This window comes from Micropterus salmoides, unplaced genomic scaffold, assembly GCF_014851395.1.
Source record: "Micropterus salmoides isolate LMB-PRFRI ecotype aquatic unplaced genomic scaffold, ASM1485139v1 Ms_hic_scaffold_2, whole genome shotgun sequence".
Classification (NCBI taxonomy): Eukaryota; Metazoa; Chordata; class Actinopteri; order Centrarchiformes; family Centrarchidae; genus Micropterus; species Micropterus salmoides.
The window spans coordinates 22,409,575-22,435,849 of NW_024041150.1; the positions used below are offsets into that span (position 1 = coordinate 22,409,575).

The 26,275-nt window shown below is 39.9% G+C and overlaps 1 protein-coding gene across 6 annotated transcripts in view; it reads left to right on the top strand.

Annotated features, from left to right (window-relative positions):
- kcnip4 (Kv channel interacting protein 4) overlaps window positions 1–26,275 on the top strand; it is a 142,588-nt gene that overhangs the window by 96,658 nt on the left and 19,655 nt on the right. Inside the window, exon 1 of one of the 6 annotated variants that reach the window (XM_038730686.1) lies at window positions 13,706–14,263. The exons of the other annotated variants lie outside the window; for them this stretch is intronic. Coding sequence (XP_038586614.1) covers window positions 14,152–14,263 — 112 coding nt within the window. The 5' untranslated portion in view covers window positions 13,706–14,151. Of the gene's footprint in view, window positions 1–13,705; window positions 14,264–26,275 lie in introns of those variants that run through there. 6 annotated transcript variants of the gene reach the window in all.

Below are 26,275 nucleotides of genomic sequence, written 5' to 3' on the forward strand. Positions count from 1 at the left end.
TGATGGCATTTGCTTTGCTTTTGTTACCTTGGAATGAAAAGGATGAAATCAAAAGGAGATAAGGTTGTGTGCCAATGAGGTGAATGTAAAGAAGGAGGGAAGAAGAAGTTTGTCTCATTTTAATGATGAAAAGTTGCCGCAGTTATGTCAGTAGTAGTGCAATGATTTGTGCTCACATAAATGCTGCATATTGATTGCAGTTACTGTGAAAACTGTGAAACTGTGTTAAACTTTGTTTTGGTTTTCACTTTCTTTTCCATGTTTTCCACGTAGCTTGGCAGAAAATAATGGTTGAACATGTGCCCACTGGAGATTTGTCAAGGTGCCCCACTGATTCTTTCCCTCTAAAGTGTGAATCTAATATTAAGGAGTTGAGTCTCTCTGGTGCTCAAGACAACCTGTTATTTATATTCTTTACTTACTGTACAAACTGCCATGCTGTTTGCCTTACGGCTGGGCTTTCACGAATGAGAGTCGAACAAACCGCTTCCAACACGCAAGATGATGATAAACGGTGTTAAAGTTGCTTGTTTGTTGATTCAAAATTGACATATTTGCTTATTATTGTAATTTTAATTTTTACTCAATGCATTTCATGCTGTGTCTACTCATTGGTTTTTAATGTAGTGATGTCATTTTTTGGTGTAAAATCCCAGTAATGTTTTTAAATGGGAATGCCTACTTAAAACATGCAGACAGCAACAATAACATTCACACGTGGGATTGTGAAAATGTCACCGAAGCCTCATAGAAGTTTGTGATGGTGGTTGTCTTTTTTGATTATGTGCCCCCCCCCTTCCTCTAGTTAAAAAGTACAGAAGGAAATACTACCCATGTGAACAATTCCACACATTTAAAGGCTTTTTCCCATAACACTACATAAAAATTTGGGATTAAAAAGATAGCAGATTTCAGCTTTGAAAAAAGGTGGCAAATGATTTACAATGCCAAAAATTCAATCAAATGACGTGAATGAAAAAGAAATGAAAATCTTGATTAAATTCTTAATTACCCTTACACTACAAACATGATGATTGATTTCTGGAAGTTAGGGAATTTGCATACTAACCTTTAAATCAGCTCTATGGCAGAATGTCCATTATAATCACCATTTTAATTGAACACGCAGCCTATTTGATAAATACGTATGTCATGTAAGCAAAACTATTAAAGAAGAGGAAAGGGCTAATCAATTTGAAAAGTTATCAGAAAAGTGATGCAGCGTCCAAATGGTGAAATTTTGCAGGGTTAATATTTCCGTCTGTATGGAAATCTTTCTGCGTATAGTCAAATGTTGCGTACCCACTCTCAAACTGTAAGCATGCAAAAAGAGCCGTAACAGCTTTTTAGATTTTAAGTGGGGTTATTTTACTTTTAATGTTGCCTGTTCAGGGGTCCCACTAAAAGAAAAGATTTGAGTTTTGAACTTAAGATGCATTTTTTTTTGTATCTTAATGAAAACAGATATTTAGAAAAAACAATCCAACAAGCACAAAAATACAACAGAAATGTGTACAGCTGCTCATTACTCTGTGGCTTCCCCTGCTGACGGTGTGACTTGCAGATTGTCACTTATACTTCCAACTCTTTGACTGCAAATTGCAGGGAGAGGGGAATTATTTCAATTTAAAAAAAAAAAAAAATTTCCACACATACATGCCCTTTAAGAGCCAATTATTGCATCATCACCATTTGACCTTTAGGTTTCACACCACATGGCATTAGAGATGAAACGGTATGAAAAGTTCATGTCACAATTATAGAAACTAAAATGAACAGTATTGGCTGTAAATGTTCAAAAATTACTCATACACACATTGCAATCTTTTTACCAAGTTTTATAGGAAGTTTTCCTAAAACAAAAACCTGCTGTTTTTTCCCTGAGTCAAAAGGGTAGAGAGCTTTTGTCGTTAAGGCCCCGAGACCCTGGAACGACCTGCAGAATTAAATTAGCCACCAGGCTCACCTGTCACTCCATCGAGTCGAGTCACCTGGATGCTATACTGTATGATGTGTTTTTAGAGCTAATGTATATCTTAAGACATGACTGTGACACATTATCAACCCATTGTTCTACTTCCTATGAATCCTTACTGAAGCGACTGGGCTGCCTTTATTGATCGCGCTGTATATTCTTTGTGCCTTAGATTCACTAAGTTTCTTTTTTTCTGAAGCAGCGTGTGGTACATTGGTGTGATATGAACCTGTGATTCAAGGCACCAAATGGGTTTCTGTTATTAAGTAGAGAATTCAAAGTAAACAAGAGCATAAATGGATCCAGTTCAAACTGCTCAGGGAGACATATGTGATGATTTGAACAAAACTCTTCCACATTCCTGTTTCTCACAAAAAGCATGTGATTTACATGCATAGAGGAACCTAATATTTACTCATGTGAATGAACAATGGAGTAAAAGACGCTAAGACTATGTGTTAATGCATACGGGTGCTTTACAACACGTGACGTATTGTAATAAGAGACACATACAGAGTGGTAGTTGAAAGAAATCACGTACTGTTACTTTTATGGATAATGAAACAACATATTACAGTAGTTTTGTGTGCCAAAGAAAATAATAAAACACCAAGCTGGAGGCCCTTCTTCTGTCATAACCAAAGAACCAACAAACAAAAGATCAGCACTGACAAAATATAAGCTCATAAATATATTAAAAGCACTGTTCTTTGAGCTAAAGCGCTCATTTTTAAGTTGGGGGGATGAAGAAAAAAAAAACAACTAATGTTTGGATTCTCAAGTAGCCGCCTATTTAACAAGATTGAACCTTGAATTTCGTAAACATTCTCTTTGATTGAAGTACATGTGAGAGTTAGCAGATGTGCCAGCAGAGGGAACCAAAGCTTACTGTCAGCCTCAGCCAGTCACACCAGCTGCTGGTCCAGCGTGGAAGTGGAGAGCCAATATAATAACACGGCCTGGGGTTTTTCGCACTGTTTTTGACAGCTACTAAAAGAAAACGAATACTCTGTAGTTCTGTGTAGATCATCAGTTTAGTTTTGGTTATTAAGAATATTATCTTATAAGCTAAGTTAATATTGCTCTTTTTATTTACAGTGTAACAAAGCACATGGAAATCAGACATAATATTGTACACAGTAAAAATGCACTGCTTGACAGAACATCATACAACAGCTGACCACTTAAATAAATGTCAAAACATGTAAAAGTAACCAACAAATCACAAAATGTAGTGACATCAACTTGTAGAAGGATGATTGTAAGGCCTGAGTTTTGACATCATCTGACCAGGCATCTTAAAGGTACAATGTGTAAGAATTTAAACTCCTTTCATGGCATTTTGTGAGTTTATTTAGTTTATTTATTGAACTAAAAAAGCCAAGAGGGCTTGTGTAATGTAGCAAACTTACTGCTACTACTGGGGGGGGGCTATACTAACGGAGGCACAAGTGATATTAAAACACAAGATTTCCAACATTACAGGAATGATGCGACAATTACATTTCACATTTTAGCAGTCATCAGTGTCTAGAATACAGTAGCAGAAATGGGAAGATAACAGAGAAGCCAGTGCTCGAGTAGAGCAGGTTAAATAAACTTGTTGTTCTGTGTGTGCATTCAGTGAGAAATTTGTTTTCTTTTTTAATATTTGAACTATAATTCCCTTTTATGTTAGCATTGCTAATGTGCTCTTTATTGCCTTATTTTTACATGCTAAACAAATTAGTTTGATATTATTCAGTGAAGGAGCATAAAAAACTGTTTTTATAGCCTGGTGTCTCAGCCAAGTATTACAGGCATAATGTTGTACCTCATAGCTTTCCACTGAATTAAACACTGTTAGCGGTGTTTCCACATGCATTAGCTTTACGCCGTCATCAGTCATGGCAAAAGATAATGGAGCTAGTAGTGCCTGATCCACGTTCACGCTGCGGTAATTTGTTCCAGACTTGTAAAAGGCCAGATTGTTTTCTGCCGTGATAGAAAAACACTTTGAGAATACATAAGCTAATGAATAAGCTAACACACTTTATATTAAGTATAAATAATGTCATGAGTGTCTGTGAAATGAACACTTCAAACGCTTCAGCAACAAGCAGGTTTGGACCGTCTGTTTCAGTATTTGAACAACCATGACCTGTTTACACGTTTAACATTAGCAGAGTTACTAATAAGCCTGATTCACTGAGCATTTATTTTAGCTTGTTCGCATTAACTGATGCCTCCTCTGCTGGCTTAGAAATGGCTCTCCAAACGTCCCATTTCTTGCAGTATGAACTCTTGTAATTGCAGTGAGGATTTGCAAGTTACGTATTTGTTTTACAACCCTTTTATTTGGTCCAAACAGCAAGAACTGCAGTTTGTCAGGAGAGAGAAGAGTTTTATGCAGAAAGCAAGACTTTAAATCTGCTACCCTGTCCGCCCTCTAAAATCGATCATAAAACTTAGATGGAAATAGTGTTTTTATACTTTATACAATGTAAACCACAATATGAAGAATCATGTAAAAATGGTGTCTGCATCTCATAAACATTATAATTACACGTACACACACCAAAGTGCTAATGTTATCCGGTGCAAAGTTATATAATGTTAGCTTTCCACATTACTTTACCGACTAACACGACCCATGTTACTATCCTGTGTGTGCCACTGTTGATTTAGCCTGCAGGAAAGGATGTAATGGTAAAAAAGAAAATGTGGAACGATCTGTTTACTAAAGGTAGCCTATAGTGATGCAACCAGCTAACCCTACAGTGGCTCGGACCTGCCGCTGTTTTCTTCATAACATTCAGTTTATGTTTATTGTGGTTTTACCGATACTCAGGTAAACAGCTTCTCCACCTCAGTTGCTGTAGTTAACTAACGTGACCCACATAACATAAAACACTGCAACAAAACGGTCACAACAACCCAGAGAAGAGCCATCCACTAACACTAGTTACAGTAAAGTTACTGACTGCGGTCTAACTGTTATAAAAGTCTGACACAATCGTATTATAATATTCAGTCCAGCTCACTAACCGTTTCATTATCATCCAGTACATGTAGCTGTGCTGACATTGCTGAGCCTGCGGTGACAGATTCACAGATAGTAAAGATAGTTACTGAAAGCAGCAGGTGAGCTAACGCTGTAGCACCTTGGCTAAATGCAGTAAATGCACCGTTATCATGTAACGAGAATGGATTAGTTCAACCTACAGCTGATAAAACTATTACTGTAACATTGCAGTGGGAGTTTACCTGAGTTTCCAGCTCTGTCTGTTCTCCCTGTCTGTCTATAGCCGCTGTCACTCTGCCTTCTTTCGGGAGTATTGAGCCGATATGCGGCTCGCTGCGCTGAATGAAAGGTGCGGAGCCGGTGTTGATCTGCCTCTGAGACGGGAACGTTGAAGTAACAGAGCCTGAACATGTCTGAGTGAAAAGCCACAGCCTGCATGCTGGTGTTCCTGCGTTTATTGCAGGATTTCTGTATGTAAGCGGTTGTGTTTCGGATTATGCTCGCTCATGACTTCAAGCCGGCGTGCGTACAAGCACACGCCTGGTTGCAATCTTAGAACCGCACCACTAGTGGCCCCTGAAAACTACATAATATCCCTTTAAAATCAAGTCATTGCTGAGCAAGTCGATGATTCTTATAGGAAGTAAGACTGAAATAAAACTCAGTTTTGCTATTAACCAACCTTCCTAATAAAGGAAATGTTTGACAGTTTTAATCTGTGTGAAGCATTAAATATCACGTGTTTCCTCTAATACTCTGAGTTTCTGATTGTAGTTAGTCTTGGGTCTTGGGAACTTGTTTTGACTTTTGCTTCACAGACTCAGTTTGCTTCAGCTTCCGTATTTGTGCAAAGTTCTCACCCATTATTTTGCCACCTCCCACTATAACACGTGTGTGCCACACACAAATATGGTTCTATTTATTGTTGCGAGGTTTGGTGCAACTTTCTCCACTGTTACTAAACTAGAGAGTTCCAGACATTAGATTCTGTATTTTCATGATGAATAATAATTAGAAAAGGTTAGTTGTGTTACTAACCCATACTATGGCATTGTCACTGTGTACCTACTTGTATTTTATGACATGCCTTACATGTAATATTGCATCTCTCTAAAAGACATTTTCAGGAAACAGCTTGACAGTAACTTCAGGTACCTCTGCCACAGGGCTCAACACAATTAAATTTACACTGTCACTCATGGTGTGTAATTTTCTTTAGCTTTTTTTAAATGTGTTTCTCTATAGGGTCATCTATGAACAAAATAACTCCAATAAATAATTTTCTCTCATTTAACAATGTTTTGGCAAGGGATGTCTCCACACAATTAACTAGGAGTGAGGCATATTTGAATACCGGAATATTTAGTAGTGGGAGATTATTAACACCTACACCAAGGGTTGCCTCAGGAATACTGCTTTCTTGGAATATTAAGCAAAATGTAGATTTCTTTTTTTTCCCCATTATGTTCTTGATGAGTTCACTGTTTATCCTGACTTGAAGGGTGCAAGTAAAACATTTTTTATTTCTTTCCTAATCGTGAATCAGGATACAATAAAGTGGAAGATGATGTTTGCCCCATAGCAGTGTACATTTGATATTACAGGGCAGACCAACATGGCCATCCCAGTGGAGTCCTCATATCCAATATTCACTCATGATTGGTCTTTGGTTTAATCAGTCAAATCAAGGTCTTTTGCAAAGATATATGAACAGTACCTTGACTTAATCCCTGACTGTACACTTTACTTAATATTAATCTTTTCATAAATGAACCCATTTACTCTCTCTCTACTTTTCCACGGTTCTCATGTTGACCAAGCAAAAGCGCTCAAGCTCAACAGTTGTGTACCCAAATTCATGGTTCCTTCAAGAAATAACCACCTGTATTGATTTCCCCTCAGCGTCCGTGTGTTCCTGATGAACTATGCTTGTCATATTTCATCCTCTGGACAGTGGCTCCAGTTGTCCTGTACTCTGTCTGCAATTTTATGTCGCCCTTGTCTTCTCTCTTTTTACGGTTCCTGCTAATGCATATCCCCCTTCACCTTTGCACTCGAAGTTCAATTTGACTGGCACTTTGCAGCTGAAGGATGGCGCGCCGTACAACAGATGACAGGCTGTCTGATCTTTGCCTCTACATGTTGTCCGCGTTGAGCTGTCAGGTAGCCGTGCCAGAGCTAATATGGCTAAGGCACGGCAGGTCGATGTTATCAGCTCCAGGCACTGCCCTGAGCTTTGTGGTACTGTCCGTTTGCAGACAGTACCATTGACTTTTCCCTTTTTACACTAAAAGGAATTGTCTGGAATGAATTGGGATGCTGATAAAAATCTAGGGGTCCTGCTGTAGAGAGAAGGCTGGCATGTGTTGTGAAAATGAATGGCATTCACTATGCTGGGCTTTACACGAGATACAGTACAACACAAAGCATTTGGAGCAAATTTTAATCCTAGGTAACCCTGGGTTACACTAAAATAAAGTATTCAATCTTTTTTCCCACACAAATTTGGCACATTTGCAATTCTGTCTCCTTTCTGCTTATTTAGCATATTTCTGTGGATCAGAGTTGCAATTTTGTTCAACATTATCTTTATTAGTTTTATAACATGACAGTGTACAAAATAATTAGGAAATAGATACAAGGTCAGTCAGCGTTCAGACTGATAAGTGTGACAATAAATTTGAGTTTATTTTTAATTACTTTTATCCTAGATGCGTCGCCCAGTAGGGTTACTCTCGGTTCTGTGGGGTGGTTATTCCTGTGATGTCCTTAAGAACACTGAGTATAGAGGCCCAATATAAGTTTAGACATGGGCAGGCCCAGGATTTTGTAGAGGGTGCAAAATCTAGATGAAAGTTGTGCAACTGCATGCTGCATGTTAGGGTATGCGTCGCCACATTTTCAACTAGCCTTCTTTGCCACAATGCCATGGCTGCAACAATCATTTTCATCATTAATTATGAGTTCTTTTCTCAACTAATTCTCTCTGAGTCTCATGTAGAAATACATATCTTTTAAATATCAGATAATATTGATACTAGACAATTGACTTACAAAATTAATCATAACAGTTATTGAATTTTGATGATGCATCGTAAATTGGCCCATTGCCTTTTACAAGACACATTCTTAACGTACAAACAGGTGACAATGATCAGCCCAGAGTGGGCAAGCTCATGGGTTTGCTACCCATCCAACCTTGAACGATGACCACAGGAGCTACAAATACACATTCTACAAATTCAATGGACTGACTGACGGTTTCTATATTATTTGTCGATACCTTCGATCATTTGGGTGGAGTTTATATAGAGGTTTAAGGCTTGAAATTTGCAAATTGCCAATACTTGTATGCACACACTCCGTGCAGAGTGAACCAGTGTTATCCAGAGTCCACAAAGTAAGTCCTCAGTTTCAGAGTCACCCCGTGGCACTCCACGGTTGATTGCACATGCCACTTCACTGAGGGTTGCCCCGGTTCACAGCTTATAATTGCCTTCCCCTTCACAGGTGTCGCTTCGGTAAATATGACAGCCTCATTTAAATGTGCCTCGGAAAACACAACCCAAACACTAATGTGCTTTGCATGCCTGAGCAAATCGCTGCAGGTGTCGCCTAATTATATCACCCACTTATACCCTAAACTGATCTGTAAACCGCGGGACAATCTCATCCTCGCCTCTTTGCCCGTCCACTGATCGGCTCCGCTTTGATTGATGACGGTTACGTTGAAGCCTGCTTCCCTCTTCTTGATCCTGTATTTTCACAGAGGTTCGCTTTGTGCCTCAAGAAAAGATAACACTTGTCCAATACTTAATGGAAATGTTGTTCTCCTCGGGGGTTGTTTGGTAAGCGGCATGTGTCGCTGTGTGAAGAAAACATTACATTCTCAGGAAAGGATTTTAAATTCCTCCTGCGCCTGTGGTGTTTGCTTTTATCAAATTTACCATTCTACACTGTTTACCAAACAGTCAAAGCTGTTTGGAAGGAAAGTGTTCTCATCATGGCCTACAAGTGTAAATTTTAGGCTAGTTTGCATATAATAGATAGTTTTTCAGTTTGGTTTTTCTTTTCTATATATATCATATTGTGTCCACTCTACCCAGACAAAAAGTACTGAGGATGGAAAGTGGCGAGACATGTGGCTGCGATCAGTGAGGAATATGTGTATTATTCCCAAGATCGAAGACGATCAGTCCACTGAGGCAGATGAACAAGGGCTGCAGGTTTGTCACTCTGACTTAGCCTGTTCATTACACAGATAAGGAATTGGGGCTACATACAGAGATGGTGACACGCTGGACCTCAGTGCAGCTTGACATTTCAGACTGTGATTAGTTAGAGATTCCACCCGTCAGAGGTTACGGAGGATGGACAAGGTCTTTTAAAACCCCTCGTTGAAGACACGACGGCATGTGGTGCATGGGTGGTTCAAGCTGTCAACAAGTGATTGGATGTGTTTTTAAAAGGCATGTATCTATCTGTTGACATAAACAGATATCGAGAAGTACAGTAGACTAATTCCATGGACGTCATTAGGCCACAATGTTCGAGAAGATCACAGTAGACATACACTCTTGTATCTGACATTTTTACAGCTCAGTAGATGTACACATAGGCTGTACCAGAAGCAATCGAAAATAGAACTACCATATAGACTAATGTGTTTTTCAAACTACATTGAAATGAATTTAAAGGACTGCAGGATTCTGATGGTATTTATCATTGGATCATCATGAACTAGCATCTCCTGATCTCTTAAGTGACAGCCGTAACATCATTTCATACATGTTTTTTTTCTATTTCTATGACTGAAATTGAGACGGTTGACAAAATTATTGCTGGTGGTAGTGGGGAAAACACTGTCCGAAAAGAGCAGGCAAACCTGTGCCAAAGTTGTGTTTAAGTATTCTTTTATAGGCCAGTTCACAACCACAGAAGTTTGCCCCTCCTCCTACAAAGCAAATTGTGTGAGCAGTGTTTACAAAATGAATGGCTGCAAGATGTTTCTTTAGAAATCTGCATTTCCACCAGACACTTAAAAGAAGGCATGGGAGTCTAAGCAATGCACAATAGACTGTGATATTATGGCATTTTTACTTCATTTAATGTACATTCAGGTACTCAACCATCATTAGCTATAGAAATAATAATGATTTTTGTGTGATTTAGGTGAGATTAAAGACCAAGTCCATTTCCCATTTATTGCTTGTTAATTGATGATTTAGGGGCAGGACTTTTTAATGAAATATCCTTCATTTCTGATGAGTTCTTCGGGTAGGATGATTATAATAATATTATAATAATATTCTTTAGGGAAGGGAACCTTTTTGTGGCTTGGGGCAGGAGACAAACTTTCTTGGCAATATAATGTTATATGTAAGTATATGTCTGACAAATGTTTCTCCACTACAAAGGTATTTTGGTCCATTTAAGTCCATGTGGCTGGTCACTTGTATGTCCATGACACAAACAAAAACAGCCAAATAACTTTTTTTTTTTTTTTTTTTCTGACAAGAGGACCTTATTTAGTGTCAGCTGTGGTGAATAGTGGAAAACATATTTTGTATGCTTTTTTTAGATCCAGAAAATCCAGAATTATATAAGTTAATCTTGAAAATAACCGATAAAGCACATGCAAATTGTTTCAACTTTAAATTATTTACAGAAGTATGACGCTGTAGTGCTCTTAGTGGTAAACATCATTGAGTCATCAATATTCTTAAGAGCCCTCCATACTTAATTCAAGAGCCCTTTTTTTCCTCATTGTTTCACATCATAGAAATGTCAAACACTCAACATGTCCCATTGTCTTTTTCCAATTTAAATACAAAATCATTTTGTAATTTGAATCTTCCAAAACAAAATAGCCTTGTCGGGTCCATAAACGCTGAATTTTTTGGTTCTCCATCTGTCAGACCTGCCATGTTGCAACGGTGCTAGAATGGTGATTGTCCAGAATTTGTTGGACATAAATGGAGCGAGATGTGGGGTGTAATATTTACCTTTCAGCAGCACTGATAGAATCATGGCTCCTGTAATAGTTGAATGGACACTCTGTGGCACAAAAAAAAACGCACCTCCTATGTCTCATCCACTCACCACGCTCATTGTGTAATTTATTGGTTGGATATAATATTTCTGTGCTGGAGAATGGTTATGAATGGTCGATCATTCCTACATGTTTTATTAACCATCAGTCTACCAGGGACTGCTTGGAGAGCCAAGCCATGGCTCTGAGTGAGGCCCGAGCCAATGCATCCCCCTGGCTTTGGGAAACTTGGCTGCATTCAGGAAACTGAGGCCTCTGCTGGCCGCTGCGCATGTGGCTTGAATGGCTATGTGATGTGACTGTGGCTTTATTGATGTAGTGCCAGTGCCCACATGTTGGCAGCACCCCTGTGAGCTGGATGTTGTTGCCCCGGAGTCGCTGAAGCATCCAACAGTTCAACTTATATTTAATACACTGCACTGTACATGACAGCTGGCTAATGCTTTGAACCACACCAGCAACTCTTTTTTTTTTTTTAGCATTCTGCCACATTTGGTGCTTCTTGCGAAGTACTAAACAGAATGAAGAAAAACATTTGATATTTCTTCTCTAGCTGCTATCACAAGTAGTTAAGCCTGCAGTAACTGCAGTTTTGGCCATTTGGGGGCAATGGAAACGAGCTGATAGTTCCCTTTAAAGTTTATACGGTGAACGTGTTAGCAAATAATTGCTAATTTAGATATCCAGCAGACACAGGGCAACATTAGCATTCATTTGAAGTTGATTCTGGTCCCTTGCTGAATTAAGTCCAATATTCACTCTCTTTTAAGTCAAATTTTGGTCTCTACCAACTCCGGAGAAAAATAATTGGCTCATCACTAGAAACTACAACTGCACATAGGCTAGTCCATTGATCAATAGTTAATATGAAAATATAATATAACAGCTTTAATGTTTAATCAAAATGTCTTTGCTATCCCCTCATCTGCAGTATGGACAATCTGGCAATTTTATGATTATATAATCTGGAAGTAATGTTTCCCTGGCTGATATCCCTTAGATAAAGAGAATCTATAGGCTCATGTTGATCAATAACAATGGAAGGTCTGTTCATAGTGGCGACTCTGCAGTCACTCTTTACTGGAACAAGCTAATTTCACAACCAGGAAGCACACGTCACTACATTGTTGTCTAAAAAATCCACTTTTAAGAACAACACGCTGCCCTTGGTTAATGCGTACAAAATGACCCTTTTAACCCTTACGTCATATTTCCCACAAATCCATGCAGTCTTATTGTCAGTGTGTATTTTTCACATTCTGTGTGGATGAGACTCACATAGCAATGACTCTTCACACGGCCAGGGGCCATCCAGATTAAATAGGATGTGTCTGCTGAATATTATTTTCTTTTTCAAATGGCATCATGCTAAATTATTCACAAAGATGATTTTCAAAAGCAGAATTATGTCCCTCATTTTCCATTCTGTGTTGTTCAGAAAAGAGCTAAGCAGATGGACTGAATGTTAATGAACGCTTGTGAGTTCTTCCATCACTGGAATAAGCTGCTTCTTATTGAACATTTATCATAGAGCAATTGAGTAACTGCTTCTTTCACAGCGCTAAAATAATACGCTGCCGTGACGATTGTAATAATGTGAGCTTTGTCCATTTCCTTCAAGGATGTACGGCTGATTTCATTGGAATAAAAGCAGAAAAAACGCAGCAGAGGATGTTTCTGTGGCTAAAAATTGGCAAAACACTCTTCAGAGTTGCAAATGAATGAAAACAGGAATCATGCAGTAAATGGATGGATTAAATAAAATTTATTTGCAAACAAAATTCACTTGTTTCAGACACTGTTTTCTATAGATTTGTAAAGAAATTATTGAACTGGTAGTGGTGACAATCTACACAGGGACAGTAGATGGTGGTGTCTTCACTCATTTGCAGTAAACACTGACTACATGAATCAGCCTCACTCTCTCACACACACACACAATCACTCACACGCTGTTTGTTCTAGTCATCAGTCCACCACATCGCAGTGGAGTCAAACTCCTCTTGAAAACAAGTGGTTGCATTTATTGAAGTGGTGTAGATCAATACTTTCCCCCCATCACTTTCATTGCCATTACAGTACAGTTCTCTTTTTTTCCATTCTGGCTTTACTGTTTTGTGTGGAAGCATTGGTATTGTCTCATACGTTTAACCCTTTAAATTAAAAAAATGACCTTATGGGTAAGCCTCTTTTTAGCAGTAGTTTGACGCATGCATGAGATATTTATTTTGTCTGTTTAATTAAAGATTATAATGAATGTAAGAAAGCATCCATCCTGTTTTTCCCTCTTATTTTTCCTCACCATCTTATTGCCTGATAGTGAAATTTTCATGCTTTCATGATATGGCTACACAGTGTTAGTGTCTAAACACAAACATACACAATAACTCCAAATTAACATGCTGTTAAAATGCAATGTCTGACATCCTGTGCTGTCATTCAGTGCTTTTTGCATTTTAGGAGCTGTTTCCAAATGTGTTTATGTGAACATGTGTAGCTCACGAGAGGTTGTGCATCTTCCACTGTAGCGCCACACCTCCCCTTTGCCTCTGTCTCATCTCCCCTCCCTCACTCATATCCACTCCCTCTCATCTTCCCTCCCTTTACTTTGCAGCGAGGCAGTCAGCGTGCCCGAAAGAGCGAGAGGGAGAGCCACAAACTGTCAGAGGAGAACAGAGTTTGCTCTCCTTGCTTTTCCGCTGCTTTCACACATCTCCTCATTTGCGGGGAAAAGAAGAAAGCATTGAGATCAGCACGTGTGGACTTCATTCCTCTTTGAGTCAGCTGTTTAAAATCTCAGTGACCCCTCGAGATCGGAGAGATCCTTAATGACTTCTGGCTCCTCACAAACCTGCGGCCTATAGTTCTTGCTCTTGACTTCCTCCCATCTTACTCTTACCCAGACTGGATTTAGGGAGCGAGGGGGCAGTAGTCGGGTGCCAGGAGGCACCCGGCCCTTGCGCGTGGGCCGGTGTAGCGCTGGAGTGGGTGCAGGGGAACTGGAGTGCAGGGCCGGGTGGGAGCGCTGGTCCTGGCGGCGGCCCCGAGGGCGAGGAGGCCGGCTCGGGCTCCGGGTTCGGGTCGGGGTATGGTGGCCAGGAGTGGGCCGAGGGTGGAGCGATGCTGAGTGCGATCTGGGAGACAGAGGGGCTGCAGACGGTGGGCATCGTGGTGCTGGTGTTCGCTTCGATCAAGCTGCTGCACCTACTGGGGCTCATCAGCTTTTCAGAGGGTAAGACGCTGACGGAGACTGAGGAAGAGAGACACAGAAATGAGGAGATAGATGACACAGAAATAGAGAATTAACAACTGAAATAAGAAATTGCTGGCCGATTGATATGTAATGTGCTATGAATATTGCTATTTCCCCTCAATTTCCAGCTCCTCTTCCCTTGATAAACCAGGGTTACTCTTTGGTTGCGCCTTTAAAATGCACTTTAAATTTCTGAGACAGCAATTTGAAAACTTGATGAGTTAATTGAGGTCGCCATACTAAAGCAGGAAAGACTCGATGACTCAGAAAAACAAGTGGACGGTCTTATGAGTCGAAGTTGTGACAACACAAAGTGTGACAGAAATATGTGTGAGCTTGTGATGTGACTGCAGGGAGGAAGATCTTGAGCACTGAAAATGTGTCAGTTCAGAAAGATCGAAAAGCTTGAGAGGCAAGTTCTTTGATTGGATTTCTACAGCTGAGAAAGAAAAATGAAAAGAATTCATTATGTCATTATGGTCCCCTCTTTTCTTGTGTACATAGTTTAATGAAAAACCTGTGCGCAGTCATGTTTATTAGCTTAAAATACACTTCTTGATGTAAATGCGTATCATTGTGCACTCAAAGCAAACCCATCATGCTGTTAAGTAAGGACAATGTAAGGCTCACTAAGTCAGACCTAAATAAACTGTTTAGTTTGGACCTACTGCAGGCATCTCATTAAATAAAGTAGAGCAGCATAGTAAGCAGTATGAGCTCAACATCAGCCCATCCATCAGACTGCTGTTTAGCAAACACGCCTTAATTTCTAATTAGGATTATCAATCAGAAGCCTCCACTGCTGTATGCATATTCAGGGAGACGATAAGAAAAGTGATAATAGTGGGTAGCTGGAAAAAGCTGACCTGACCTGAGAGAGGTGTTTAGATGGAAGCATGGAGGCGTTAGTGTCTGCGGATTGGGCTGTTGTGTTATTTGAAAGGCACATGGGAGCAGTGTTTTCTTTTGGGGGGCAACTACGAAACAGCTTATATGCTTCACTAAACAGCGGAAAGATGAACCCCCCCCCCCCAACACACACACACACACACACACACACACACACACACACACACACACACCTCACTCTGCATTAACAAATGCAGCCAGCGTGATTATTGATTATTTCCCTTGCTGTGATGATGATACAGACGTCAAACCAGTGTGCTGAGAGCTGTTTGCCTGTTGGTGTGATCTGTATTCCCCACGGGTGTCCGAGGGTAATTAGTTACAGCATATCTGCTATCTGAGCCCATTGTACCCTGGCAAGCAGTCAATATAGGTATTGATGATGATGTGCGTGTGTTTGAAGTCGTGTACGGGAGAAGAAGGGGAGGCATTAGCAAAAGAGACTGAAGATAAGTATGAAAATCTTCTGATGATTTAAGAAGTAGTCTTGAAAAGGAGAGATCAAACATTTCAACACTAACAATCACAGCTGTGTCTATGAGTGTCATTATCAATCTGTTAATTACTTTCTTAGTTATTAAATTAGTGAAAATGTTTCTTCCCCGAGCCCAGGTTCACATAAGTAACGTGTTTCATCCAACCAACAAAACAAAAAAAACGTAATTTTACTGTCATATTTAATGAAGAGAAGCATCAAATCCTCACATTAAAGAAGCTGAAATCAGCAAATCGTTGACATATGTAGTTACAAAATAATGATTAATCAATTATATAAATAGTTGCAAGGTAGTTAACTTCACTAAAAAGTTATCTATTTTCATTATCGAGTTGATTATTTTACTGATTAATCTATTCATCTTTTAGTCTATATAAAATGTCAGAAAAGAGAAAAAAAACTGACTTCCCAGAGCCCAAGGTAATATCTTAAATGTGCTTGTTTTGCTCAAGCAACAATTCAAAAGCCCAAACTATTAATTTTTACTGCAAGAAAAAAGAGAAGATGTATCATTCCTTTATTCAATGCAGAGTACAAACTAATATACATGGTTATCTTAGCCAGTAACGTGTTGTTTTAGAAAGAATTTGTAATTAATAAAATAGAAAAATACATTTGGTTCTTCTGCAGATTTGAGAATGTGACTGGTATTTAAGGGATGGTGGGGTAAAGTTTGTCAGAAGTGATGTCATTCAACTGCATTATTCTCTACAGTATAACATCATATATTTAATGCTAGCCAGGAATGGTTTTAAATTAGCTGTGCTGTCATTTAGGATGATATATCGGCCTTGTGAGTGCAGGTATCGACCAATGACGCTTATCTCAAATATAGGATCTATATCGCCAGATATAGGTCTGTCACTAAATTGTTGCATTTCAGAAGCTCTAACGAGGAAGTGATTGTCCTTTTTGGTAGAATTAAACAATGTATTCTCCTTCCATCTACTAATCAATTAATTAACTTACAGTTCCAGCACTTAATTACAGTGCTGAGAATTCAGTACATACTTGCTGTGAAGTCCTAACCACTGAGCTACTGCACTGCTTCCTTTTTATATTATTTACATTTCCGTAACATAAATCCCCCTTTTGCAGCTGTCACATTCTGCAGCAACTGAAAATGTTTTGTTAGTCACCCTTTTTTTAATTTTTTTTTTTTTTTTTATAAAACCTCTAGGGAGGCGTTTCACTGAGCGTGCATGCTCTGCTTAACATTCATACAGTCAGACACGTTCACAGCTGGGAGCTGTCCAGTATGATCATATCCCTCTACAGCCACCTGAGCAGCTCCACTGTGGCGTCTGGGGGATTAAGGTCTTGCTTTAAAGACCACTGTGTGGTAAATGCTGCGGGAGTTTCTAGCTGGGCTGCAAATTTGAACTGGCAATGTTCCAATGTCTAGGAGAACGCGTGCTGGATGTGTCGAACACTGTCCCTCTCTTTACTGTAGAGTCAGCTGGCGTCAAACTGAAACTGAAAGCTTTGTTAAGCTCCCGTCGTAGCAGACCACACATTGCAAGCTGAGGGGAGGAGGGGTGTACACACTGATAACGTCTAATGCAGATTGTGAGCACTTCAGACCTGAGAAAATGTGTTAACAGCATCTCCCTGCCACTGGCGTGCTATCATGTTGGAGAAATATAACAAGATCATTGCATCAGCCCATGCACAATCACCAGAGCATTGTACTGTGAATGTGATCAAGGCCTGGCGAACAGCGTATGAGCAGTAGCAGTATGAGTGTAGCTGGAGTGATGTGTGCATCATGTGTCCCTGCTAAATATCCCGAGGCTAGCATTAGATTTTCCCTGCAGCTGGCTGTGTGGCTAAGGCTCAATTCAACTAGTAAAATGATATAATGAGACATCTATTGCTTTTATAGAAATTTGGACACTGTAGTAGTAGTAGTCTTATTAGCTTGGATGCATTGCGGCATCACAAGGAAGAAATGTCACTTTTTGTTTCTCCCATACACACACATACACACACACACCCACACACAGATCCTTTTCACACATGTTCTACTTACACTCATACAACGCCATTAGTGCAAAGTGCTGAGCAAAGCCTCATAGGGAGCAGACTAATCAGTGTGTCACACAATGATAAATAATTGTCTGGTTCAGCCGCACGCAGCAACGCCACCCAACCCCCTCAGTCACACACACACACACATTCACAAGTACAGCATTACCCGAACAAGGATGGAACGCTGTGTCAATTTAGACCCGCCGTTTGCTCTTATCGGGCGGAAAGTGCAGAGAGTGTCTTAGTGCTGATATCCATCTAACAAAGTTCTCATGTTCTCTGTGTCCTTGATGGGGATTTATGACCTGGCAGCAGAGAGAGTTGGTGTCGAGCTCTGACCTGTGCCAATTTTGCTGCCGATCGTCTGTTATCACTTACAGTAATGAACAGGTCGCGGCTGTGCTGGGTCAACAGGTTGGCGCATGAGTGTCTGAGCTGAACCACAGGGTGTGTTTGAATGATATGCAGAGAAAACTGCAGTTAAATCAAAACTCTACTTTAGTAAAAAATGTCACATTTACTTTGACAATAGTTAATTTAACGATAGACGGATTTTGTTCTGTCCTAATTAATTATAGTATGACCAGCTGAAGTTTCTGGACTGCTGGTCCAGTAAGCTGATTAGTTGGTCAAACTGCTGTTGCTATGGTGGCTGTTGTAATTCTAATTACAGGGTATTCTAGGATTGGACAATATGACAGTTATACATTGTGTAATACCTATACCTTTTGCACTATCTGGTACAGTATTAGTATTTTGTATAATTTTTGCATCAAAGTGATGACATACTTTGATTTTTTTAGGTATTTAATTTACTTATTTAACCGAAAAAACAAATGTTCCTGTTATTTTTATCAAGTGATTTTTTTAGACAGAAGATGGATGGTTTGAAAGAGGTGTCAAGGAAGCTATCTACACCCGGATGTATCTGTCGCTGAACAGGGGAGGGGTCTACGCCACCATTTATCCCCCACTTACAATGCTGTCCTTTCATCACTTCCCAGGAAACTCAACAAACGTAACCTATTGGCCTCAGGTGAGGCTGCCAACGATGGTCATTCAGTCTTGGCATTGGGTAGTCCTAACGACCATAACGACTGTTGTTACAACAGCCAGGAACACTAACGAACCAGCAGTATCGACGATCCTGGCTAACGACCCCACTGAGGTTAAATAGCTTAGTTTCCCTACCAGTCAGTCAGAACTGAAGAAGTCCTTTGGATGAGGGACGACGCGTCTTCTAGTATCTTTAACCAAGTCCAGTTGCCCTTGACTTTAACCTTCTTTGGATTACCTGGTCTTGATGTTTGTCTGTTGTTCATCTGTTTCTGTGCCGTCTTATTTTGTTAATGTTGCCCTTGTGCGTCTCTGTGAGTTTCACTTCCTGGTTTATTTTGGAGTTGTCTGTGCCTGGTTTCTTTGTCTAGCTTTGTTCAGTCTGATTAGTCCTATGTGCCTCATCTGTGTTCAATCACTCTGCCTCCTCTGTTTCTCTATATAGGGTTCCTTGTTCTCTTTGTTCTTGTCGAGTTATTATAGCTTGTGTATGCTCTGTCTTGTGTGATGTCGTGTCCTGCATTCTCTGGTTTTCTGAATTCGTGCCCTTTTGAGTTTCTGTTGGATATCCCTGTTCATTTTGGATTGTTTATTATTTTGACTCAGCCACTCCTTGTAAGTGTACTTGCTTTTTGTTGAATAAATCTTTGAACTATACCTGTCTGTATCCATGTCCTGAACTTGGGTCCTCCAACCACCCGGCTTGACAGTTTGAAAATTTGATACCACAATATCCGGTGAAACTAAAAAGATCTCTGGAAAATCACTTGATAAAAATAACAGGAACATTTGTTTTTCGGTTAAATAAGTAAATTAAATACCTAAAAAAGTCCTTTGGATGAGGGACAATACGTCTTCTAGTATCTTCAACCAAGTTCAGTTGCCCTTGACTTTAACTTGCTTTAGATAACTATGACATGGATGACCGAGAATCTTCACAGACGTCAAGACCAGGAACAAGAACAGAGGCAGGTAGTGATGGTGAACATACAGAACACAAGACATGAATCAAACTACAGCAAGAACCCAAAACACAGAACAGACCAAACTAACCATAACACAGACAGACTGGACCAAACAATAATGCAAAGGACAAAAACAGAATCAGACCAGGATCATGACACAAACATATTGCACAATTACATTATGCGATTTTTGATGAGTAAATGTAAGCAGGGAACAGATCCATGTTAATATTAATACATTTGGTATTGTTAGTAGTAACACGTAATGTTTTTTTGCTACTTTCAACCATTTTTAGCAATGCTAGGAGCATTTTTCTAGGGATGGCATTCCTGGTCTGTCATCCACACTAGAGAGCTGGATCCGCGGGATCCAACACAAATCCCGCGTGAGCGGGCAGTTTTAACTCTACTGCGGGCAGGAGCGGGCGGTTAAAAAATATACTGCGGGTCCTGCCGTAGTGCTGATAAGATGGAGTCAATAAACGAAGTTGAAAATAATGTACTGCACGGGCCTGACTTGAACTGGCTAAACTCCATGGTCACTGGCGTGCGTCTCTTAAGGTGTCGGGGAGTGAAGTTTTCTTGCTGGCTTCCGTCACGGGCTTATACAATACAAGACCAAAGCAAGGCAAGTCTGAAATTTGGAAAACTTCTCAGTTGTTACTGACAAAAATGAATGCAATGATTTATGCCGGTTATTCTGAACGTTGAGCATAGCCCAAACATTTGTGTCCTTTTTTTTACTCTGCATGTCACAATGTTTGCAGGTGCGGGTAGGAGTGGTTACACACGTCGCGGGAATGGGCGGTAGAGGAACACTCATGTTGCGGGAGCGAGCGGTAATGGTCACAAAATCAGTGGGATCAAGAAAACAGTCCCGCGCAGGTCTCTAATCCACACCAACACTCTGGTTCAGACTGAAATATATCGACAACTATTGGAAAGATTGCCATAGAGTTGGTAAAGACATTCATGGTTTAAGTCACATAGTAATGCAAACTAACCGATCGAGGCAGCGGTAGACGAGAGAGGTAAAATGAACCCCTTTGAACCCTTTAGAACACCAAAGTCACATTATGACGCAAACAAACAAAAACAACAAAGTCAGGCACTAACACAAAAAACTGACTGTGGCAGCAGTAGACCAGCAACTCCCGTGTGCAAGGTAAAGTTTTTTATAAATGGAGTCTGGTGGCTTTGATGAGAGTGATATAGTGACTGTTTCTGGCTAAATAAAAAGGATCTTACTCTTTAAAAAAAGGTCTGTCTCTGTAGGGATCCTTTCCACACTGTTGTCAGACACATATAATAACAATCTGAACCTCTGAGTGGCAAAAAACAAGCACTTTAGTGGACGCAATTTGACGGGGTGCAATTGCCCACAAGGATTAAGTTGCAGACCTGTCTCGCCGCTGCCAGCTGCAGCGTTCTCATTCAATAGGCTACTAGACCAATTTCACCAGGCTGAAAAATACTGAAGTTACCCTTTAATATCGCTCTCAAGAATTGTAATAACTCTAGCGATCCCTTAACTTTTCATCTAACGTCATCATCGGGTCTCAATTTCAATTAGCCTAATACTTTGCTTGGTCAATACGCGAATGTTAGCAAACTGACATGTCAAGCTTAAATGGTGAACATGGTAAACATTACGTGCTAAATATCAGCATGTTAGTATTGTCATTGTGAGCGTGTTAGCATGCTGACATTAGCATTTAGGTTAAAGCAACACTTTGCCTAGGTACCACAAGCCTCACAGAGGTCTGAAACAGGCAGCAAAACTTTTGAGTTTGTATGCTGAGACTTTTAAACTTCAAACAAGCCTGTAGAATTTTTATGACAAAAAATTATGAATGACCTTAAAGCTGTTGTTTTGGTGGCATTCAATTGTGACGCAGCAGCTCTCACATGCATGTCATTGATAATCACATCATGTGGGTAGTGTGTGAAGCTGGCTCTACAGTAGCAGAGTCACAGCTCATGAGTCTGTCAAGGCTGACGGTGTTAGTCATAGTGGTCATTTCCTGTGAAGTTATTTATGAAGTTGTTTACAGTATGGCACCAGTGAGCAATTTAAAACACTGTAAAAAATACTGTTGCGTGTCCTTCATTTTGCTAAGTGCAGAATTGTGTACATTTTCCAGTACACACGCACGCTGGTTTATGGGCATAAACTGCGCTGCATCTTTATGGGATTGTTTTCTTTGTCACACATCCATCATCCAAGTTGAGTCAGCAGAAGTACTTAGTATTTTTTTCATTATTTCAGATGATGGCATTTAAGCTCCGTCCAGTTAATTTAATTGGCGATGTCCACTGGGGAAATAACTCTTACTCAAGCAAGCAAGATTTTTTTTTAAAATTAGAATATGGAAACAATGACTCAGTTACAGGTGGCTGCAAGCTGTAACTGTTCATCCATTTGCCAATCCATTCGAAGGACAACAATCAACTGGCCCAATTGCCCTTTGGCTATTTTCCATGATGTCTATTTAGAGCGATGACATGATTGACTTAACCTTTGCTTGAGTGTCCTAAGTTATGGGCCCCGCTGGTGTCTTCAGAGGGAAGAAAGGGCACGAGGGCGGAGGAAATTACCGAAAGTAAGAGGACTCTGTCAATTTGAGTCAGGAAAGCAAGGGCAAGTATCACATCAGTGTTGATGAATACATCACAGGTAATAACTTGTGATAGAAGGAGGATGACAGATGCATCTGAACCAAGGATCTGATATAGATGCTTTCTGTGCTTTTAGCCTCCCTGTGGAAGAGGGAGCTGGAGGCAGACTACATTCTTAAAGATGTATTTAATTAAATGATCTCTGTACCACAGCAGTTCAGGGACGCAGTATAATGTAAAGCACAAGCTTGTGACATCGTCTGATGTTATTAAACATGAATATGTATACGGTATGCTGTTGTGATATTTGACTATGCAGATTGTGAGGGTTTCATTAAAGGAAAATGTTGCATAGTATGCGCTTGAATGTTGTTATAGAAAGAAGAAAAAACACACTTTCATAAACCTTCAGCCGTCTCTGGAGCTTTGAACCTGCACGTGGTATTTATTTTTCAATCAAGGTTATATAACCGGTGTGCTCATTCAGCACGTTCAACAAAATTAATAAGCACGTTGCCAAATAGATCCAGCAACAATATTTTCCATACTTAAGCCAAGGGCATAGGTTCTCATGCATAATGCAGTAGGTCCTTGCCAACGATATAGCTAATTGTGAATGTTGTGCTTTTTTCCCCAGCTGGATTGACTGTACCATGCTTTATAGTCCCTTTCAATTTCCGTTGGATTAAAAAAAAAGTTTCTTTTGTAAACACTGTCTTCCTGGTTCATATCGATCAGTTCATTCCTTTTACTAATTGAGGATAACATTTCTGATTAAAGTAAAGTGGTGGAAATAGCCTGGTCTGCCAGCAAATGTCACCAGTTGGGTGCACTAATGTAAAGAGAACTTGGAAGTGCTGAATTTCTCTCATTACCAGTGACTTCTATAGTATTTCCGAACCATTAAAGTGAAGTTTTTATTTGCGCTTAATCTGATAAAATACATACAGCTGTGAAGCCAGCTGGTCCTGACACTTTTCTAAATAGTCAAATATGATTTACATAGCAAAGTAAACGAGAAATGAATGCACGAAATACATCATAAATACAGATAGCTATAATCAAGACTGTCAGTATTTTTTTTTCAGTAGTCTTAGAAGTAATAAAATAAGCAAATGAAAAGGTAATCAACCCTCCGAGCCAACTTTGTTTCTCTTTTGGTGATTTTCATGAGGAGTTTTTCCACAGATGCCATATTGCCCCAGTTTGGATATCTTGTTTGTCTTTTGGCAGAGTTACAGTATATATGGAAAATTTGATTTAATCCAAAAGGTTGTGTTGGGATCACAGGCTGTTTTTGTGAACTATAAACAGTGAATATCTTGTCAGAATAAAATCCATAAATCCATTCATGCTCTTTTCTGGGTGACTGATAGCATCAGTCGGAGTTTCCTGTCAGCGACTGGAATACGGATGACTCACTTGGAAGTGAGTCAGAAAGACTCTCTCCTCTTTTTTTTGCCATGAAAGCTCTAAAGTTTGAAGTTTGAAGCTGGAGTGTGATAAAATATCTTCCCTTGTCCCACCTAATAATCTTTAAAATGATTGGAGTAGAAAGGACAGAGGACCTTTCCTTCCAATGATGGAGCAGGGTTTTCTTTGAGACGGACTGTTATAGAAACACTTCCAAGTGACAAATGATTGCAATTAAGAGCATAGACTGCTCTTTCCCCTAGATTCCAATAAATGCCTCGGCCCTCTGATGGTGTGTCATTATGGCCGGCGTGAAAGCATGCTCTCCCTCATAAAGAACCTTGGCATCCAGTCGCCAGCACTCCAGTCACTGCAGTCAGTCACACTCGGTTCAGAACAGCAAAGGACAGCATTTCATTTGATATCTGTTGGCTGAAAAATTAGCTTGTGTGACTTAAAGACACAGACATTTCTTATACTCAGAGTGGCTTATTTAAACTGATTATAACCACTTTAAGTGAATGAGCCAAAACATACTACAAATGGCACTAATGGCGGAAAGCAATGGCTAATGGGTTCTTTTTTGCCAGTAGATAGCTACTGTAGCTTGTGCTACTTTGCCGTCTTTCTTGCAATTGCCATCCTATAGGGAATAATAATGGTGTCCGTCCATTTGGCTGTTTACACACATCTATTCTCAGTCTTCTTGGACTCAAATCTGCCTTTCATCATCGGCTGTAAAGCACCAAACTGGATGTCATGTCCCAAGATAAATTCATATCGCAGCAGAAAGATTTAAAATGCAAAATTCAGCACTGTCGGACAGACAGTTGGTGTTTGTGGTCGCAGTAATATGCCCAATTAGCTTTGTTTTTAAGACAGGCCATGCAGTGACCCTGCCTTCCTCTTCCTCTTCTCTCTCGATTGCACTGCCATTTTTCCTGCCTGCCACAAGGAACTAGAGGCTGTTTGATTAAATAACAGCAATGACACATCGCTCTCCCCGACTCCAATCTCAGGGCTTATTTGTATTTGGGCCCACCAAATGGGAAGAAATGGCAGATATGTATCCGCCTCCCACATCGACCATGTGATTTATCTGATATAAAATAAACCTATCTCTTTCCACAGTGGGCATTGTGTTTGAATTACTTTTCTTTTATTGACTCGGATTGGCAGATCTCACACTTGCAGAGGCAGAATGGTAATCAGCAGATGTCCACCCTTGGCAGCGATGGTATTCTGGATGCCGGGTATAATTTGTCTTGGAGCAATAGAAAATATTTGGGGTTACAAAGGGGAATTCATTACGCCTCAGGAAAGGCAAAGTCAGCCTTTGCAAAGGAGACATTTTATCTTCTATCCTAGAACAGATTTGGATATGCACTTATTGAACTTTCATTCGCCTTTTCACAGCTCACTCATTTGATATCACTTGCCATATTTCTGTTGGGACAACAATACACATGGTATCACCAGCTTCCCTTAACTTGGTTGGTAGGTTCACGGTAGCCCACCAGAGCCCACTCACCTCCTATTACTTTCTTCTTTCTAAATGTACAGTAACAATTTCTCAAGTTTATGCAAGCAAGTAAAACTGAGAACCTGAATTCACAATATTACTTATTACATTCCAATTTAGGCAAAGTTGCAGAGTATGTATATCAACATTTTTCCATTCCGGTGAAGCAAAATTAAACCTTTCCTCTGAGCTATCGCAGGTATCACATTTAGAAATGCATCCTAATTATTTTGCACAACAGTGTATAGTAAATTCCCTTTCAGCTTAATCGGTCCATCTAATCTGGCCTTGCTGTGAGTCTTGACGCATCAGGTTTTTCTCCTTTCGTTTTGAATTTTAAATCTGTAAGTGTGTTGTTGACTGAGGCATTGCTTGAGAAATAAATTAAAATAGCCGAACAACACAGTATTCTGCTGGAAGGAAAGTAGTGTTGGAGTAACTTTCAGACAAGCAGGTCAGATTGATTATACCCTGGCTTTATATTTATGTGTTTATTTATTTTGGGGATCATGCCAACATGGATAAAGTCCACCACAGGCCAGGCTGCCAGACCCTGCTCATCTGCCGTCCCCGTCCCCTGTGTCTCGCTGGCTGTGATTTCAGTTAATTGCTAGCTACCAAGTGTCTGTCACATTTGTCCCTGTTTTGCTCAAAAACAACATGCAGCCTTAGGGACTTAAACACTAGAATGAGGTGTTAAAGCGAACCTGCTGTCCACCCACTGACCCAATAAATATTTGGCTTAAACGTAGTCTGCTGTCCCTTGGCTATTTCTGATTGACTTGGATTCCAATTTGCCCAAAAGGCTTTTGCCTCTGCATTGACTATATGACAATATAACACTACCACTAATGCTGAGTTGACCTTTAGAAAGATGGAAGAGTTTAAATTCAAAATCGAAAGAGGTATTGACCAGCCTGCATAGCATGTCACGAATCATTAGCTTTGACTTAAATACCATGCAATTAAAATAAGCAGTT